The sequence below is a fragment of the Microtus pennsylvanicus genome, chromosome 1, assembly GCF_037038515.1.
Source record: "Microtus pennsylvanicus isolate mMicPen1 chromosome 1, mMicPen1.hap1, whole genome shotgun sequence".
In the NCBI taxonomy this organism is placed as follows: domain Eukaryota; kingdom Metazoa; phylum Chordata; class Mammalia; order Rodentia; family Cricetidae; genus Microtus; species Microtus pennsylvanicus.
This window is the reverse complement of record NC_134579.1, coordinates 57,547,883-57,567,795: the sequence shown is the minus strand read 5'-3', so window position 1 is coordinate 57,567,795 and position 19,913 is coordinate 57,547,883. Positions and strand designations below refer to the sequence as shown.

Genomic DNA, 19,913 nt, shown 5'->3' with positions numbered 1-19,913 from the left:
GAAATCTTGGCAAAATTCGATAGCACCTTTTTAAATGGGTATCTTCCACATCTAGAGCTTATCACCAGAAATCCTCAGAGTTTGCCCTCACAGGCTCAAAGCCTCTGCATGGGCTACAGCCAAGACAAAGTCAGTGTGTCTTGGTTGGTAGCTTAGACTGGGCACAAGTGAAGAAATTAAACAGGAAATGAAATGGACTGACAGTCACTTTAGCACACTTGCTCACAGGACACATCCCTGCAAGGACTCTCTCATCAAAAGATACCCTAGACGGTCTATCCTAGATATACATTTCATGACTGACTTACCTAGTATTGTTCCTCCAAAGGGAGTCTTCTCTGGGGCTTTCGTTGAAGCCCTGTGGGTAACATTCTGAATCACTGGTGAGATATAAAAAAAACAATAGTGTGATGGGGATTATTTTGGAAACCAATAAAAAGCTAATACTTTGTGCAGTATTAATCTAAATTTATCAATGAACAGAAGCAATTCAATGGATTGGCTACAGAATCAACAGAAGAATCTAATATGCCTTGCTTTACCATCCATGCTTTGGGGGTAACAAAGCATCTCTTTATCGCTCTCCCTTAGTATCCCATCCTAAACAGCAGAAAATCCCATCTGTCTCTACTCCCTATGCATCCCGCCCTTTCCAAAAAGGCAGTTAAGAACTAGCATACAATACTGCAATAACAAGAAAATAGAAAATTAGAAACCATAAGCCAGGCTGTGGTGGCATATGCCTTAAATCCTAGCACTGAGGAAGCAGAGGCAGGTGGATTTCCACACATTCAAGACTATCCTGTCTACAGAGTCAGTTCCAGGGCAGCCATAGAGAAACCCTGCCTTGGAAAAAAATAGATTAAAAAGCATATATCTTCAAATTGAAGAATCTTTCAGTGATTCCAGCAGTAAGTGACCATGACTTTAGTGTATACTTAGGATACTGTGTTTCCTTAAAATGAACTATTTTAAGGTTTTAGCTCTTCTACCAAGAGATTTTTCTGGAAATAATGGGGTCATTTTTAATAATTTGAAAACTGGAAATCAAAACAAAACAACTGGACACAGAAATGAAATACAACACTTTAATTTTTAAAACGTGGAACATCTTTACTTCCCCTAAGTGACCACTAAATCACAGTCTGCATTCTAAGTATCCTAAATGGTCTCCTAATTGTCTTCCTCGTGTGGGCGAACTTAATTCTAAGTAAAGCTCCAAAGTAAAGTCCGACATGTTTAACTGATTATTATTTTTTTTTAATGTGACACACGGTACAACTGCTTTGCTGCCCAAATGGTAAGATTTGGCCAAGGCTTTTCACATTGGTAACAGCCCAAAGTATGTATTAACTACGAGTTTACTAACTTACACTAGTTTCTTCTAATGCTTTCCAAATGCCATTGCAAGAAGAATTGAGAAAACAAGCACTGTGTGTTCAACTAAGCAGCCGACTACAGCAGTTGCTGAATACAGCGATTAATTACCTTGCTTGATGATTGTGATTGGGATGAGCTTCCTCGGGACATACGCTGGCTGCAGAGAGAGAGAGAGAGAGAGAGAGAGAGAGAGAGAGAGAGAGAGAGAGAGAGAGAGAGAAGGTCAGTTTTTACATCACTGTCAATCAAAAATGAATCAGAATTCTGAGAGGAGTCCTTTCCTGTCTTTAATGAAGTCACCCATGACAGCGGTTTAGCAGTCACTGGATAGATTTTTCAGCACATATGCCTCCATTGTACTGAACTCATTTGTTTACCCCGTAAAGAGCCAAAACCTCACAGAGGCAAGTCTTCAGAACTCTCATTTGCTTAGAAATTGCAGTTGAAAGGAACTAAATCCTCTATAGAGGGATAGAGGTCATTTCTGTTTTGTTTGCCGTGTGGCCCAACCAAGAACTATCTTCACATTTTCTCTCAAAAAGATGTTGAGCTACATACTATCTTTTAATACACTCAAGTCTGACTATTTGAGCATGACCTACTGGTGCTGCCATTATTGCTGATACTCCAACCACCATGAACTCTTAGCATCACCATTTATTGCCTAAGACAGAAGAATAGGTTCTCAGAACTAGATAGTTCTTAAAATTGAAACCGTATTTAATCACCCTGAACTGATCTATAAATGAGGGACTCCCAATCTCAAGACAATGAGTGACCTAGAGGGTGCCATGCATGATTTGTCTCTCCTTCGCCCCAACTGTCTCTGAAATCTGGGATGTTTTGATATCATACAGTGCCTAGGGACAGGCTTAGACTTTAAAGTGGAATCATGGACAGACACAATCACATGGCCAAAGGTGGAGAAGATGAGAGAGGTGTGAAGAGAGGTGATGAGAACGGCAGAGAGTTCAAACAGGAGGATCAGAGTTGAGTTGTTGAAAGAGTAAGAGTGGCCAGGTTTTGGCACTTGGTTTAACTCATGGACACTGAGTAGACACATGTGCAGACCTACCTATTTTGAGTGTGCACTGAATGTCAGACATTGGTAAAATAGGCATTCACAACCATGAGTAAGAAGTGTGGTGACACCTTATCATTTTCAGAATGGTCTAATAAGACATGGTAAAGAGGGGCCATAGCACCAACTCTACACTTGTCTAATTACCATCCTGTATTATGTTTAAATACTAAAAAAAAATACTGTCATTGGATATTTATTTTTAAAGGATGATCTCCAGTCATTGACCCAGTGATTCCTCTTACCATGCCAGCCTTTCTACTCAGTCAGGTACAGATAATCATGTGTGGAGGCGCATTTATTACTACAGTTGAAAACAACTTCATTCAGTTCAGGTTTGGGTTCAATAAGCTATAGTTCAAATGGTTTACTTCTATTATAACAGCCTGAAAAAATATGAAGACTACAAATATAGTCCCACTCACACTATAACACATTTTTATAACACACACACATACATACATACATACATAATACAAACAACAGACTGGGAGGAAAGACATAATTTTAGCAGTAGTTATTACAAATTGCCATTAATTTTTGTGCATATACCTTTACTTTCCAAGTTCCTTAAACAAGTGAGTTACAATAGTTACAATTAGAGAAAACTGTTTTCACGTTACTTTACCAGTCACACACGCTTCCACACTGCAACTTCGGTCACCTACCACTGGTGGACAGAAAAATGACTGAAAAATATCTTTGCCATATTTTTTCCAAGGCAAGAGCAGGGAAACCATACAAATAGAAAAACACAAGAGAACAGCACTCATAGCAAAGACAAAATATTGTCAGTTCTGAGCTCACACTGGCAGAAAGATCCCTTCTGGCTTCATCACTATGGCACGTGCACACAGTTCCCACCGAGGACAGGCTGTCCCTGTCACTCTATCCTGCTCCATGCCCCACCCCTAGCAGCCAGGACACTACTCTGCTTGTTCCGTGCATGTCCTCCCAGCCTATGTCTCCACCTCTCACTGCTAACGATGTTGTTGCCACGTTCAAACAGCTCATTTCTTACCATTCATAGCTTTAAATTTATTTATAAGTATGTCATGCTTATGAGATACAATGTGATGTTTTGATTAAGTTATACAATGTGACTGGCCATTCTTATGGTGAGACATTTTAAACATATTTCAATAAAGTTGATTGTTGCTTTCTGGTGTGTAATAATTCTCAAAAACTTCTTCCTCCTGTCTAACTGAAGCCTTAACATACCCCCTCCCTTGATGTTTCTTTTCCCACCCTTAGCCACCACTCAATTCTCTCTCTCCATGAGATCAAGACTTCTGAGAATTCTAAATGCCAGTAGAGCACACTCCAGTTACAGGAGAGCCTCCTGTCGGAAGCCTGGTTATCTTTCTAGTCCTAGTAGGGCAGGGCAATGGCTACAGTTACCACGACATCTGAGCATCTGTCCATTTGTCCTAGGAGTCCTATCATAATATTTTGCAGAATGTGAACTTTCTCAAAGACTAGCACACTCTAGGCGAAAACGTGGCTGTGTTGCTCGCCTTTGAATTGGATCACACCAATTTATAATTCTTACGCTACAGTGATTTCTCACACACAAACTTTTCTTTGACAAGTGGAAACTATTCCACTCATCACATGAATGGAAAACAGTTTCTGTTCTGAGCCCTTGCTTGAGAACTGACCAATGTTTTATTAAGTTGATGACAAGAATATAGGTACAGGGTGTGCTGCCAAAATAAGGAGATGATTTAGCTGCAGAATGCATTTCTATCTAAAGCTGTAATTGTTTTCTTTCCTAATCTGAAATCCAGAGACTAAGACTAGGCCAGTGAACAAATATCTACATCTCAGTAGATAGGTTTTTTGTTTGTTTTTTGTTTTGTTTTGTTTTTTTCCCAAGACAGCGTTTCTCTGTAGCTTTGGAGCCTGTCCTGGAACTGTTTCTTGTAGACCAGGCTGGCCTCAAACTCACAGAGATCCACCTGCCTCTCCCTCCCAAGTGCTGGGATTAAAGTCGTGTGCCACCACTGCCCGGCTGTTTTTTTTCTTAAGGGTTTTAAGAAAGTACAGAAAAAAAAAGAAAGTACAGCTATTCAGTATATCTACCAAAGACTAAAGTTCCCACCAAGAGATCCTTATGAAGTAAAGTGGAAGGAAATATGTCACCTTAAATCACCAGAAAACAAAATGTGATAATTCTTAAGATACCAAGATTTAATCAATTATAGCCCAATTTCATTTGAGTTTTATGTTCAATGCTTTAATAAAATAAATAAATAAAGAAAGAAAGAAAGAAAGAAAGAAAGAAAGAAAGAAAGAAAGAAAGAAAGGAAAGAAGGAAGAAACTGCTACTCTTCCCTTGTTCTCACAGGCTTGGTTCCTATGGACACTGAGAAATGTATGCTGAGCCACAGGTATGGATTTATGGAACTAGGGTTTGGAATATGGAGCTAGGGTTTAGGAGGGAGGTAGCAACATGCTTTCAGGCTGCCATCTAGTGTGGGCCGGTGTTCTACTATGGTTTGAATACATCCCTCAAAATATACATATTAAATGCTTAATCTTCAATACAATAGTATGCAGGCATAAGTAAAATAGGTGACTAGGTCATGAGAGATCCCCATTGCCGAGGAGTGAGTTAGCCAACAATACCATGGGCTTTCTGATTATTCATATTGTTTTCTTACGAACTTGACACAACCTAGAGTTATCTGGGAAGAGAATCCTCAGATTAGAAAATGCCTCTAGCAGATTGACATGGGTGGGCCCAAGTCACAGGGACCATGTCATTCCTGGGCAAGTCATGTTGAGTAGTCTAAGAAAGCAGGCTGAGCAAGCCATGGAGAGCAAGCCTTCCTCAATGGTTTCTGCTTCCATTTCTGCCTCCAGGGTTCTCTTTGAGCTATTGGCTGACATCTCTTGGTGATGAACTGTAATCTGTGAGGTAAAATAAACACTTTCCTTCTCAAATTGCTTTCAGTTTCAGTATTTACCACAGCAATAGAAACCCAGCTAAGACACCAATAATTAAAAGCCAACTTTGTCCTCATCTCCCTCTTTTCCTTTTACTTCCTGCCACAGTATAATGTATAATGAAGTCTTTTCTCAGATGCCAGCTCCTTAATCTCAGACTTCCCAGCCTTTAAAATGATATAAATAATATATCTATGGTCATTATGAATTACCCAAGTCTGTGGCATCTTCTTATAGCCATACAAAACATCTAAGTAAGGCACACACAGGTGCAATACTGCTGTCCACTGGCAGCGATGTTCTTAGGCAGTTTCTCTGCTGTCCACTGGCAGCGATGTTCTTAGGCAGTTTCTCTGCTGTCCACTGGCAGCGATGTTCTTAGGCAGTTTCTCTGCTGTCCACTGGCAGCCATGTTCTTAGGCAGTTTCTCTGCTGTCCACTGGCAGCGATGTTCTTAGGCAGTTTCTCTGCTGTCCACCTTAGCTTTTCTACTTGTTAACCCCCAATATTTCTGGAACATCCATCATCATATCACGTCCTTCTGCAATTTCCATCCTCCTCTTTTAGCAAATGTTTTCTGAATGTGTACAACATGTTAGGAGGTGAATATAACCCTTACTGCTCTGGAAGAGATAAACCACCTTTTTTCTCAGAAAATCCTGTCTCTTTAAAGACATCTTAGGTTGTACTAACCTTTAACAGGGTGCTATAGCCATCGCAATCACAGAATTTGAAGTTGGTCTTGCTCAGTGTGAAAATAACACTAAGGTTGAGAGGGAAAGCCAATGGAGATAAACTGAGGGGGGAGGGTCTGTCCTGTTCTATTATTGTCATGACTAGAGAAACCCTTTGACTGTGTAGAAATAAGCACAGCAGAAGCAGCAACCACACAAAGAATGTTAAATTCACCCTTTGCCCTATAGCTACTCCCTCCTGATACAGTATTGAAAGTTAGCTTTAATTAATATGAGTGCTAATCACGAAGGCTATTCTTAGAAGGTTTGTTCATTTGGCATTTTTCTTTCATCAGAGAGTCCATTGAGGGTTTAATTTTAATTTCAGGACCTGGGATGTTGCAACTGTCCATTTGGGGAGGAGCTAAGGGGTATTCAAAATCTAATTTCAAGGACTCAAGAGCTAAACCACATGAGAAGTACTTGGTCATTTTAAATTCTGCTTTTAATTCATTTTAGGATGTTCTAATGAAAGTTACAAAACATACTGTTTCAGTCTAACATCTGGTTCAAATTGACTCTAACATGCTCGATTTTTGAAAGTCTTCAAGTTTCTGGTTAGCTGAAATAAGATATAAATCTCTGGTGTGTGTGTGTGTGTGTGTGTGTGTGTGTGTGTGTGTGTGTGTGTGTGTGTATGTGTGTGTGTGATGTTGTGGTCAATGTCTGTGTGTGCATATTGAAGCTTCTGTTTAAGAGAACAGATGTTAACAATGAAGGGTGCTTACTATATAGTTTTAATTGTAACTGGGACCATAAGGTAATTCTCATTGTTAACTTCTCTGATCAATCTTATACTTTACACATTCATACCATTTTAGTGAACACCTATGAGTGTGTATTGGAGTGACAGATATGGACTTCATCCCACCTGCGGTAGGGTGTGGAATACATGGGACTGGACATTTGCTCAATTTTGTTCATAGCAGCATTATTCATAATGGCCAGAACATGGAAACAACCTAGGTGCTCCTCACCCAAATAATGGGTAAAGAAAATCTTGTACATTTACACAACGGAGTATTACTCAGTGGTAAAAAAAAAATGACATTTTGAAATTTGCAGGCAAATGAATGTAACTAGAAAAAAACATCCTGAGTGAGGTAGCCCAGATCCAGAAAGATACACGAACCTATGTAGTAATAAGGACGGCGGGGCTGCGTCCCCAACACCCCAGCCACCTGCATGGCTAGCTTATGCCCGAAATAACAACACACAAATTGTATTCATTTAAACACTGCTTGGCCCATTAGCTCTAGCCCTTACTGACTAATTCTGATATCCCGATCAACCCATCTCTAATAAACTGTAGCACTGGTCTTACCGGGAAAGATTCAGCATGTCTGACCTGGCGGCTTGCTTCATTGTGCGTCTTCCTGGGAGCAGGGAGCATGGCGTCTCTCTGAGGTGTCTGCTCCCGAGAGGAGAGCTATGGAGTCTGAGCTCACTTCCTCTTCCTCCCAGCGTTCTGTTCTGTTTACTCCTCCCACCTATCTTCTAACCATTGAGGACCAAGCAGTTTCTTTTTATTTAACCAATGACCTTCCTCCATCAAACCTACATCCAGTAACTGATGGAAGCAGATGTGGTGACTCACAGCCAAGCACTGGGCTGAGTTCCTGGAGCTCAGTTGAAGGTAGGGGGAAGTCAAGATCATAATGGGAAAAAATCACAGAGATGGCTGACCCAAGCTCCTGGTAGCTCATGGACTATGGACCTTGGGAACCTGCATGGGATCAAACGAGACCCTCTGAGTGTGGGTGACAGCTGTGTAGCTTGATCTGTTGGGGTGGCCCTAGCAGTGGCACATGAACTGGGATTTTGAAATCCATTCCTTATGGTGGAATACTTTGCTCAGCCTTGATACAGGAGCGGGGAGGGGCAGGAGGGGGTTGGTTCTGCTTCAAGTTGGTTTGCCACACCCTTTGGACACTCCAAGGAAGGCCTTTCCTCCTCTCAGAAGTGGATGGGGGATGGAAAGGGGGAAGGTGCGGGAGTAGGAAAAGAGGAAGAGGGGGACCTGGAATTGGTATATGAAAAGTAAATTTTTTAAATAAAAAATATGGAAAAAAGAAATAAAAATGAATAGGGAAAGTACAGGATAATAAGGATCTCAAACCCAAAATAATTAATAATAATAATAATAATAAAGACTTAAGTTCATCACATAACATGGCTGAAATGGTGCTATGGTTTGAACACACTCTTCAAAACCTGTGTTAGAAATCTTCAGTGCCACCATGTTAAAACGTGGGGACTTTAGGAGGAGACTTGAGGGATCCTCCATGTCGTGAGTGTAACTTTCTTAAAGTGACTTGATTTTGAGTGGAAAATGAAAGGGTAGAAATAGCATCATAGTTTAATCCTTTAAACACAGATTCTCAGGAAAGTTGCATCAAATAACTTTACATTTCAAAATACATTCAACTGTAATACATACTTCAATAACTGGTGTTGTTTATTGAATAAATTAGATTTAAGAATTTTTAAAGAGAAAACGTGTTTAAATATAAGTCATTTGATTTTTCAATAAAACCTAGTAACAAGCATTTGGTAATAGATGCTTATTTTTGTAAAAAAATATAATCTATTGTGGTCAAGAAATAAATAAAAACGTTACACTAAAAATGGATATCATAAAAAGGGGGTGGGATATAATCAAGGACACCATGAGAACACAGCCTACAGAATCAACTAACCTCAGCTCAGAGGGGCTCAGAGAGACTGAAGTTGAGATGACAATCAGGAAGCCTACTTGGGTCTGACCTAAGCCATCTGCATATATGTATGGCTGTGTTACTTTGAATCTCTGTGGGACCACTAGCAGTGAGAGCAGGGACTGTCTCTGACTCTTTTGTCTGCTATTAAGATCCTTTTCCTCCTACTGGGTTGCCTCATCCAGACTTAATATGAGGAGATGTGCCTAGTCTTATCATAACTTGATGTGCCGTGTTTGCTTCATATCCCTTGGAAATCCTGGCCCTGAAAGGAAAGGAGGAGTGAATGGGGGAACTGTGGTCAGAAAATAATACAGAAGAGAATAAATATTTTTTATAAAGGAATATAGTAGATTCTGAAAGGAGAAAACCATCATGAATATCATGATAAATATTTTCTTTATTTTATGCATTTCAAATGATGCATTTATGTTATATATGAAAAATCAGAGTTTTGTTTATGCTTATTCTTCATTATTTTCGAGGCAAAGAAAGGAGTGACATCATTGAAGGTACTTAGCAACTGGTAAAACAAAGATACTAACTAATCAGAAAAGAGCCTTCCTCATGTCCCCGGCACAATTTGTGTGGTCCCTGCCAACAGAATACATGCCTGCATATATAAATTTAAGTATACAATATTATCAGGGAGATAAGATGGAGTGATTTAATGTACAAACATTTAGCCTAATTATTATTTTTTTAAAAGGATACCTAATGTTAAAATACTTTTCCTGTATAAAATACTTCTTTTAGGAGGATGCTAAGATATTTTGTGGTTTCAAATGTTTAGACATGAGAATATTGAATGAAAACCGTCTTCAATGGGTCTTTTACTTAAAACTGAAAAGTAAGACATCGCATGCCTCTTGAAACACTCCCTTTCATGATTGGTCTCAGAGAAGACATGGGTGGATACTGGGGCAAAGGCTTGGTCTGGACTGAAATGCACATCTGAAATATCATATCAACTTTCTGATGGAGTCTACAGGACCACATCTCACGGACAACGGCTGTCTTGTGTGGCGCCTGTGTAGCTTTCCCACCACTCAAGGCTGCCTGAGAGCAGAAGTCACTCCATGAGACACTTCTTTGCTATCCAGAAGATGTTCACAAAGAGTTTCACAGAAGAGCTCTGAAGCTTCTTTTCAATGAACTTGGGTTTTCCTTTGGAAATAACCGAGAGTTTTCAAGTACAGCTCATCGCAGCTGGCTAGATTCGGGGGTGCTCCACCTCACACATGGAAGTGATACAACTTTGGCTCTGTGTCACAGATGTAGGAAGCTCCTCTCCAGCCCTATCACAGCTGTTTGTTACAAGGAATAAGAAATTAAATTCTGCTGTCGTGAATAATCATTCATCTTTTCCAATCTCACTGAGAATGCATCCTACATGAGGTCTTCTGACAAAAATAAATAAGAATGATTGACATACAAAGCTGAAAGAGAAGGATGAAACAGCAGCTGTATCCTGATGTTTCTCTTCTGCAATGTAGCAGTTTTGTTTTTTCATATGTAATATTGACTGATCTCAAGAGACACAAAAATCAAAGAGACTTTAGAGAGTATCATTCAATCCATGCTGCTAGGCCAACCGACTGCTTAGAAAAGTGCCGAGCCTTATTGAACATGACAGAGAAGGAAAACCCATGGAGTTTAGAGCTTAACTGTTGCAAAACTAAAAATTATAAAGGGAGATGTATATTCATCTTTTGTATGAAGAGGGAAAGGCCTTGAAAACTAGAACACAGCTGACGGTAGATGAAGTCTAATCTCAATCTCTGGATACAGCACATTTTAAGATGAGACTCTCAACAATTGCCACCAACAAAGTTGATGGCAAATGTAAGGGAAAAAATCTAGATGACATTACAAAGGACTCTTTGTCTATGTCATAGACTAAAGACTCTTTAGTCTATGAAGTCTTAAAATAGTCAGGAAAAAAATCACACACTTCCCAATTAACAAAGAGCCACAACTAATGGCCACTAAATGGAAAACAAAAGCAAAGATAGTACTGATTTATCAGTATTCATAGAAATGGAAATCATTGTAACTTTGAAACTATTATGTTAAGCAAAATGTTAGCAATAGAAATACACACTATCAATAAGCAGGATAAACTCTTGTTACCTACTTGAAAGATCGTAAGTTGGGATAATCATTTTAGAAAGAAATTTGCCCATTAATACTAAAGAGTCTTAAAAACTTAAACTGTTAATAGGAATTTAATTATATCAAGTTAGAAATCAATCAGAGGTAATTAAAATGCCTATAACCTGGAAACTGAGCAATTTAATGAGTGTAAAGGGAATTCAGTGAGTGTAAAGAAGACACAAAGGAGCAGATAAATGTACTTAAAGAGATAAACACCTCAGTGATGCCCAAGAAACACAAATCTATGGCGGATGGGAATGATGAAGAAAATACAGAATTTAAAAATGGAATTCAATAAAGACTTAGACATAATGAAGAGAACTTAAGTCTGTGGAGATGGAAGGAAAATGAAGGTCTAGTTACTGAAATGTAAACTGATACTGAGAACACAAACCACCAAAATCAACATCAGCAATAAATACATATAATGTCCCCAGTTCTACAATTAGATGACACAGGCTTGATGTAGGTGGGTCTTCTTTCTATGTGTGCTTTCATTGGTTAATTAATAAAGAAACTGCTTGGCCTGATAGGTCAGAACATAGGTGGGTGGAGTAGACAGAACAGAATGCTGGGAAGAAGAAAAGTGAGTCAGACTCCATAGCTCTCTTCTCTGAGATGGACCCAGGTTAGAATCTTCCCAGTAAGCCACCACCTCGTGGTGTTACACACATTAATAGAAATGGGTTAATCAAGATGTGAGAGTTAGGACCTTGGGAGCTCAGTCCAGTGCTCCAGTGTGGGTCTCTGTCTCTATCTCCATCCATCACCAGATGAAGGTTCTATGGTGGTATGCAAGATATTCATCAGTATTGCTCTAGGATAAGGTCATTTCAGGTTCCCTATCCTCAGCTGCCCAAGGAACTAACTGGGGACCTCGGCTTGGGCACCTGGGAGCCCCTCTAGGGTCAGGTCTCTTGCCAACCCTAAAGTGGCTCCCTTAACTAAGAATTGTGGTTCCGTGCTCCCCTGTCCAACCTTCCTTTATCCCAATCCTCCTGTTTCCCCAAGGCCCCCCCTCCTTCCCTTCTAACTTTTCTCTCCCCATCTCCTCTTACCCCCATCCCACCCCACCCCCAAGATCCCAATTTTCTCCCCGGCAATTTTGTCTACTTCCCTTAGCCAAGAGGATAACTGTATGTTTTTCCTTGGGTTCACCTTCTTACTTAGCTTCTTTAGATTCACCTATTGTAGACTCTGTGACCCTTATTTATGGCTAGAAACCAATTATGAGTGAGTACATCCCATGTTCATCTGACAGTGGAGCTGATCTATTGGGAGCTCACCAAGGCCAGCTGGACTGTGACTGAAAAAGCATGGGATAAAACTGGACTCTCTGAACATGGCGAACAATGAGGGCTGATGAGACGCAAAGGACAATGGCACGGGGTTTTGATCCTACGTAATGTGCTGGCTTTGTGGGAGCCTAGCCAGTTTGGATGTTCACCTTCCTAGATATGGACGGAGGGGGGAGGACCTAGGACTTACCACAGGGCAGAAAACCCTGACTGCTCTTTGGACTGGAGAGGGAGGGAGAGAAGGGTGGGAGGAGGGGGAGAAGGGTGGGAGGAGGGGGAGGGAAATGGGAGGCTGGGAGGAGGTGGAAACTTGTTTTTTTTCTCCTTTTCTCAATAAAAAAAAAGAAAAAAAAGATGTGAGAGTTAGCCAGTAAGAGGCTAGAGCTAATGGGCCAAGCAGTGTTTAAATAAATACAGTTTCCGTGTAATTATTTTGGGTAAAGCTAGCTAATGGCTGGGAGCTGGGTGGCGGGAAGCGGCCCTCTGCTCCTTCTACACAGGCTGGCTAAATGGATCAAAAAACAAAATCCACCTACCCATTATCTACAAGAAACACATTTGGCTTTAAAGATAGGGACAAATTTAGAGTGAAAAGGTGAAATGAGGCCAGGAAGAAAGCAGGCATCACTGTCTTAACAGCTGACAGCTGACAAGGTAGACTAAATCAAACTTAAACTAATCAGAAAAGATAAAGGTCACTTTACTCTAGTTAAGGAACAGTTAAGTAAGAAGATAGCACTATCCTAGCCCAAAATCTGGAGTATCCACTAATTCAAAAAACCCTTCTGTACATAATTTTATAAAACACATCCTACTGAGATATTTTTTTTAATGTTCATTGTCCCTCACTGTTAGAGAAATGTAAATCAAAACAACTTTGAGATTTCATCTTATGTCAAGTCAGAACAAAAGGATCAAGGGAAAAACCAATGAATGCTAAAACAGATACTGGAAAAACAGAAACTTCATCTACTCTTGAAACTGCACACAGGTCCAGCAACTATGGAAATAATTCTTAAAATGCCAAAAATAAATCTGCCATATGACCTAGCTATGCTGCTCCTTGACAGATGTCCAAAAGACTTAGCATCTGACTCCACAGATATGTGCTCAGCCATGTTCACTGATGCTCTATTCACCATAGCTAGGAAATAGAAACAATCTAAATGCCCTTCCTTCCACTGACAAATAGGAAATGAAAATGTGGTAATATATACACCATGGAATACTATTCAGTGGAAAAAATGAAATCATTAACTTTGCAGGTAAGTGGATGGAACTAGAAAAAACTAGTTAGGTACCCAGAAACAAGTGTGACATGTTCTCTCCCATCGGGGGCTCCTAGTTCCAAATCTTCAGATAGGAGTACATATTCTGGAGTAACTATAACTATAAAGAAAGTAAAACGGGACCACTGTCAAGGTAAGAGAGCTGGGAGCAATAGAGATGGGATAGCATGGTCCAAGTGACACAGTCAATCAAGTCAGTATCCAATTCCTAATTCTCTCACCCTGGTGCCCCTTCTATCTGCTCAGCAATGTAGCATGCTTCACCTTACACTTGAGCATGTGATATGAAATGCTAACACCTCTTCCACTGACGGCTTTAACAATGTCTTACATTATCCATGACTGATTTGAAGGATTCCTGGGGACACACTGGCTGAACTGAGAGAAAACGGTGAAAGCATGTAACCCTTCAGAGCATCAGTAAGGACTGGAAACTGTAAGGCTCAAAACACACACAAGCATTTACTGAACTGAGCAAATGCTGGGCACGTTTCAAAACCAAGCTGACTGTTTATCATTGCAAACACAGAACAATTTGAACTTTACCAGTGGACCTAGAACATGTAGCTATCCATAAGCTCTTAAAGTGTTACATAAAAAACAATCTACAATTATCTACAATAATAACGATTGTTGCTCTTCTAGAGGACCTGTATTTGATTCCCAGTACCCGCACACTAGGTGGCTCATAGAGCTGCCTTAACCTCTAGTTCCAGGGAATCTGATGCCCTCTTCTGGCCTCCACAGGCACCTGCACACATATGTTGTTCTCTCTCTCTCTCTCTCTCTCTCTCTCTCTCTCTCTCTCTCTCTCTCTCTCACACACACACACACACACACACACACACACACACACACACAAATGCACACAGGCAGAATGAACAAAATCATAAAATACTCTAAAATATTCAAATACCAGTATTACTGCATTGACTCTTTGAATTGGAGAGCTTCAAACAAACTAGGAAGGGTTTGGGAGCTTATTTCTATCATTTTCAAAACAAAAGGCAGCTAATTCCTAAATCATTGAGCATTTCACCCAGTGTCCAGTAGATAACCTCAGTACCTCAATGTAGGGTGATCTCCTACATCTAAGTAGAAACATAACGCAGCTATGATCGTTTTTAAAGATAAATCTTAAAAAAATAAATAAATCAGCACCTACCACTGTGTGGACCTGGTCATAAGTGCTTTGGATTTTCCCATTTACTTTGTTTTTACCTGAAAATAAGAAGGAAATGGCATTACTTTTATTCTTCTTATTCCTTAATTCTAGCTCACCGTGGGGATAATTCCAAGCTACACTCTCTATTTTGGCATGGAGCTTCATTTACGATCATTTGAAATATTCACGTGTGAGTACATAGGTAAGGAAGAGACGTGCAGGGCTCCCGTAGCAGGCTGTGTCCACCTCCACTGCCTAGCACCCCATGTGATATTACAAATACTGGCATTGCATTTGTTTAGCTCATCTTCTGTTCATACATCAAAGATATATTTTAAAATACTATAATGACGGGAGCCACCATGTTCATTATCTATTTTCAGAAAAATCACATTATAAAAAATTCTGAAATATCAATATTTAAATTCTATTCATTTTGTATTTTCTTAAACACTAGAACATGTTAACTATTGGAAATGAATTTATCTCATATTATACAGCTAGTGAAGTGACTTAAAGTAGCCAATTAGAAAAGAATGAATGCTATATTGGGTCAAGGGGATACTCACTTCCAACAATAGTCTTATGGTTGAAAATCTTGCTCCAAATTCCACCTTCTACATTGTCTTTTACACCAAATTCATATACTGTGTTGGGCTTGAGATTTTCCACAATTGTTTCAGTAGCTGGACAGAGTTGAAAAATCCATTTCTTTTCTTTATCTTTTTCTCTATATCGAATTGTATAAAATCTGTTGAATAATAAAAATACGATGTTTGAGAAACACAGGGATATGCAAAACATAACTCTAAGTTTCTAAGATTCATCTCACTTGCATGTACATGCAGCTCTATTAGTGTATTTGCACATGTGTGTACAGGCACATGTATGTCTGAACCCAGAAAACACCACTGGATATTTCAGGACTAAGGTTACACACGTTTGCAGGATGCATGGCTAACTACATAGGTGCTCGGATCTGCACTCAGGTCCTCATGAATGGCAGCTAAGAGTTTTTTTTGCTGAGTCATCTCTCCAGCTCACTCAAGTTTCTTAACACACAAGAGATTTCAACCAGAAGACTCCGTTAAATGTTTTGCTGTCCAGATTTTTTTTTAAAGCTTAAGAGAGCATGTGTGCCTTTGTTCTAAATTTTAAATCACAAGTCGGCTTGCCATGTAGCAGCACAGTTAGGTGGCAACAGAACTTCAGAATTCTCAGTGCAATTATTAGTCATTTAGAAAAGTGAAAGAGAAAATGCTAGAGCCGGGCGGTGGTGGCACACACCTTTAGTTCCAGCACTTGGGAGGCAAAGATAGGCAGATCTGTGTGAGTTCAAAACTAGCCTGGTCTATAAAAGCTAGTTCCAGAACAGGCTCCAAAGATACAGAGAAACCCTGTTTCAAAGAAAGAAAGATGATAGAAGATAGATAGATAGGTAGATAGATAGATAGATAGATAGATAGATGATAGGTAGATAGATGATAGATAGATAGATAGATAGATAGATGATAGATAGATGATAGATAGATAGATAGATGATAGATGGATGATAGATAGAGAGATAGATAGATGATAGATAGATGATAGATAGATGATAGATAGATAGATAGATAGATAGATGATAGATAGATAGATGATAGATAGATAGATAGATAGATAGATAGATAGATAGATAGATAGATAGATGATAGATAGATAGAAGGATAGATAGATAGAAGGATAGATAGATAGATAGATGATAGGTAGATAGATGATAGATAGATAGATAGATAGATAGATAGATAGATAGATAGATAGATAGATGATAGATGGATGATAGATAGAGAGATGATAGATAGATAGATAGATAGATAGATAGATAGATAGATAGATAGATAGATGATAGATAGATAGATGGATGATAGATAGATAGATAGATAGATGATAGATAGATGGATGATAGATAGATGGAGAGATAGAGAGATAGATGATAGATAGATGATAGATAGATAGATGATAGATAGATAGATAGATAGATAGATAGATAGATAGATAGATAGATAGATAGATATGCTAGATAGTGATTCCTTTCCAGTTGTATAGAGAACAGAATCTAGGTATTATAAATAGTGCACCTATTTCATAATTTGAAGAATTCAAGCTTTTTCACTCCATGAAGGGTGCAACAAAAGTAATACTTTTCAATTTGGTAGAAGATAAACCTCAGGATTTCTGGTATATACAGGACTACTTTTTAGAAGTAAAACACAATTACTGTGATCTTTTTTTAAAAAGCAAAATTAATAAATAGTTAAACTAGAGATACGGTAAGAATATAGAACATAAATTAAGATCATCATTACTTGCTTCAGGCTGCATAATCCTCCAGTTTAGACATCACAGTAAGCCAGTCCCCTGTGGAGGTCCACAGAAGTGGGTCCATTCTACCTTGACTGGAGTCAGAGAGCTAAGCCTTCTCTTGCTCTTTCAAAGTTATTGACATGAAGTCTGACTTAAGGAGTGGCTACAAACAAGATATCCTGACCTAGGGTGTGGTTACTTGGTGTTTTGGATATTAAGATGGCCCATAGGGGTGGATTCACTCCACACTGACCAAAGGTCAGATAATTCAAGCCTATTCCTCCTCCTTCATTTTCAAAGCAGGAGGTTTGACCCCGGGAGTGGTTGCCTACAGGATACTGGATCTGAGGTGTTGACCCCGGGAGTGTTTGCCTACAGGATACTGGATCTAAGGTGTTGACCCCGGGAGTGGTTGCCTACAGGATACTGGATCTGAGGTGTTGACCCCGGGAGTGTTTGCCTACAGGATACTGGATCTAAGGTGTTGACCCCGGGAGTGGTTGCCTACAGGATACTGGATCTGAGGTGTTGACCCCGGGAGTGTTTGCCTACAGGATACTGGATCTAAGGTGTTGTCGCTGCACACCCTGCCTAAAACATCAGAATGCTCAACTCAGAAAAGAGCAGCTTGATGTCTCAGGTATTGAAGCAAGTGATTGTTCTGTTTGTCCTTTGAGTCATGTTAAAGCAGTCTTTTGCCTTCTTCCCCCTTTTTGGATTGGGGTATAAGCATATGGAAAATAAACATGGGCATAGTCAGTATTCACTGGGTTGCCCTCCCGGTACTATCCTATGTCTCTGTATTTCTTTTCTACCTCTTCCTTAACATTTCTAATCCACATGCCCCTACCCTGAAACAGATAAGCCCGTCAAGAGTGGACCCCGACAGATGTCATCCCAACATGCAGCTACAGCAGACGTCACCTCATCACTAGGCTTTGCATGTCGAGGCTATGCTGGGTTTGACTGTCTCAATTATCACAAAAGCTATCTTGAATGGCAGAAATCATTAATCTTGTTTTATGAATGTAAACACTGGCTTTCAGAACCAACGCCTAATCCTGGCTTTCCCAGTAGTGCCAGCGAGTGTCTTTCATCTCAGGTGGTGGCAGAAGGACGACAGTTCACAGAAAGCTCCACTGGCTCTGTTTTTAGCAGCCTCACTAAGCCAGGCTGCAGGTCAGAAGAGTGAGTGTCACATTACTCTACAGACCAGTAAGAACGAACGGATAGAGCAGGTCACCAACATAGGTCTACACAAATGCACACTGGATAAAAGGGCACACTGCAGAGTGAACTGCAGGCTTTCACATCGTTGACAGAGCTAGGCACGTGAATTTTCATATTATCATTCTTAATGTTGTAAGGAGGTAACAGATAGCGGGAGAATGTCCTAGTTATAATAGAGCTTTGAGGGCTTGTGAACAGGCGAGGAGATAAACAATATCAGAGGTGGTGTTGACAGCTAAGTGATTCCTTTCCATCTTTAAATATACATTTATGACCAGTAACAAAATAGCTGCACACATGATGGTGTGAACACACAATAAGTATATATTACTTTAGGGCTCCTAAAATACCTTTACATATGTTTTTCTCAAAACTTAGAATGATTCCCTCTGCTCCCTTAGCTAAATGAACTAAAATCCAGGTTAACTGCTTTTATTTATGAATTTTAAGGTCACTCACTCAGACTAAAAACATTGACCAGATACCCCCAATGACTAAGTTTACTTGAATGTTCTCCAGTTTCTCTAGGTGCACTTTCTTAAAGAAACAAATACAGTGGCCTGGAAACTTAGGAAGTGGGGGCCAAGGCTAAAGATAAAGTGAAGACTTTGCAAAATAAAAAGGCATAAGCTTTGTTTAAAAGTATCTGAGAATTTTCATATACTTTTAAATGGCAGGGTATTAAGGCAGGATTTAGCACTTCTAAGGATATGCAGTGGAGAATCTGTGCCCAGCTCTGATATCTATAAAGTCAGCAAGGGCCTTCCAAGTTGGTAACTTAGTGGAGAGGCTCTGTATACATAGCCCACTTTCTTACTAGTTGCAGAGTCTAGAAAGGCTTGCACCCAGTCACTAGCTTGCTTTTTTACCAGTAAAGGCTATTTGTGGACTTCAATCCCCATTCCAAAATAGCGAAAGTCCAGTGAGTGAAAGAGACTATTCCAGCCAGAACATTCATTGCTACCAGTAACAAATGTTATATGATAGAGTCCTCTGTGTCTTGTAAGTCAAACTCTCAATAGTGATTCATGAAATGCATCACTTGACAAGTATGCTACACGGAATTCTTGTTACCCTCCCCCTTTCCACCCTATCCTGGCTCTTAAAGAACCCTAGAGAAATGCTGAGAAGCTAAAATCAGACCGGATGGGCCCCGTGACTCCACCTTCCTATTACAGATATATTCCTGAGGATTTAACTTCAGGCATGAGTCAGGATCCCATTGCTAGCTGAGCTGCCAAGATTCAGATTCACGGCTTTCCAATCGGCTTGATTTTATATAGCCTTCCAACAAAGAAAATGGGACAAAATGCTTCCATGGTTTTCAAAGATCCTCAACTTCATGTTAAAAAAACAAATCAGTCTGTAAAGTTCTTCTATTTCAATTACAATACCCTCTCTCATACTGATTTTTTCACATATACAAGCTTCCATGCCTCCTCCACTACATCAGTCAAACTGGCCTTCCTCAACACTAAGTTGATAATTGCATAAGGTAGAAGACTCTAAGTCTTGAAGAGTAGGTGTTATGCTGAAAGAGTGAATTAAATTCTCCTTGATTTTAAAA

General features: G+C 39.7%; 1 protein-coding gene across 14 annotated transcripts in view; it reads right to left on the bottom strand.

The window, feature by feature from the left end:
- Positions 1 to 19,913, bottom strand: part of Abi3bp (ABI family member 3 binding protein) — a 211,911-nt gene that overhangs the window by 100,283 nt on the left and 91,715 nt on the right. For all 14 annotated transcript variants that reach the window (XM_075964714.1, XM_075964761.1, XM_075964734.1 and 11 more), the window contains exons 5-8: positions 15,343 to 15,524; positions 14,774 to 14,829; positions 1,489 to 1,537; positions 309 to 380 (exon numbers count right to left, since the gene is read on the bottom strand). In XM_075964714.1, the coding sequence (XP_075820829.1) occupies positions 309 to 380; positions 1,489 to 1,537; positions 14,774 to 14,829; positions 15,343 to 15,524 (359 nt within the window). The remainder of the gene's footprint in view (positions 1 to 308; positions 381 to 1,488; positions 1,538 to 14,773; positions 14,830 to 15,342; positions 15,525 to 19,913) is intronic.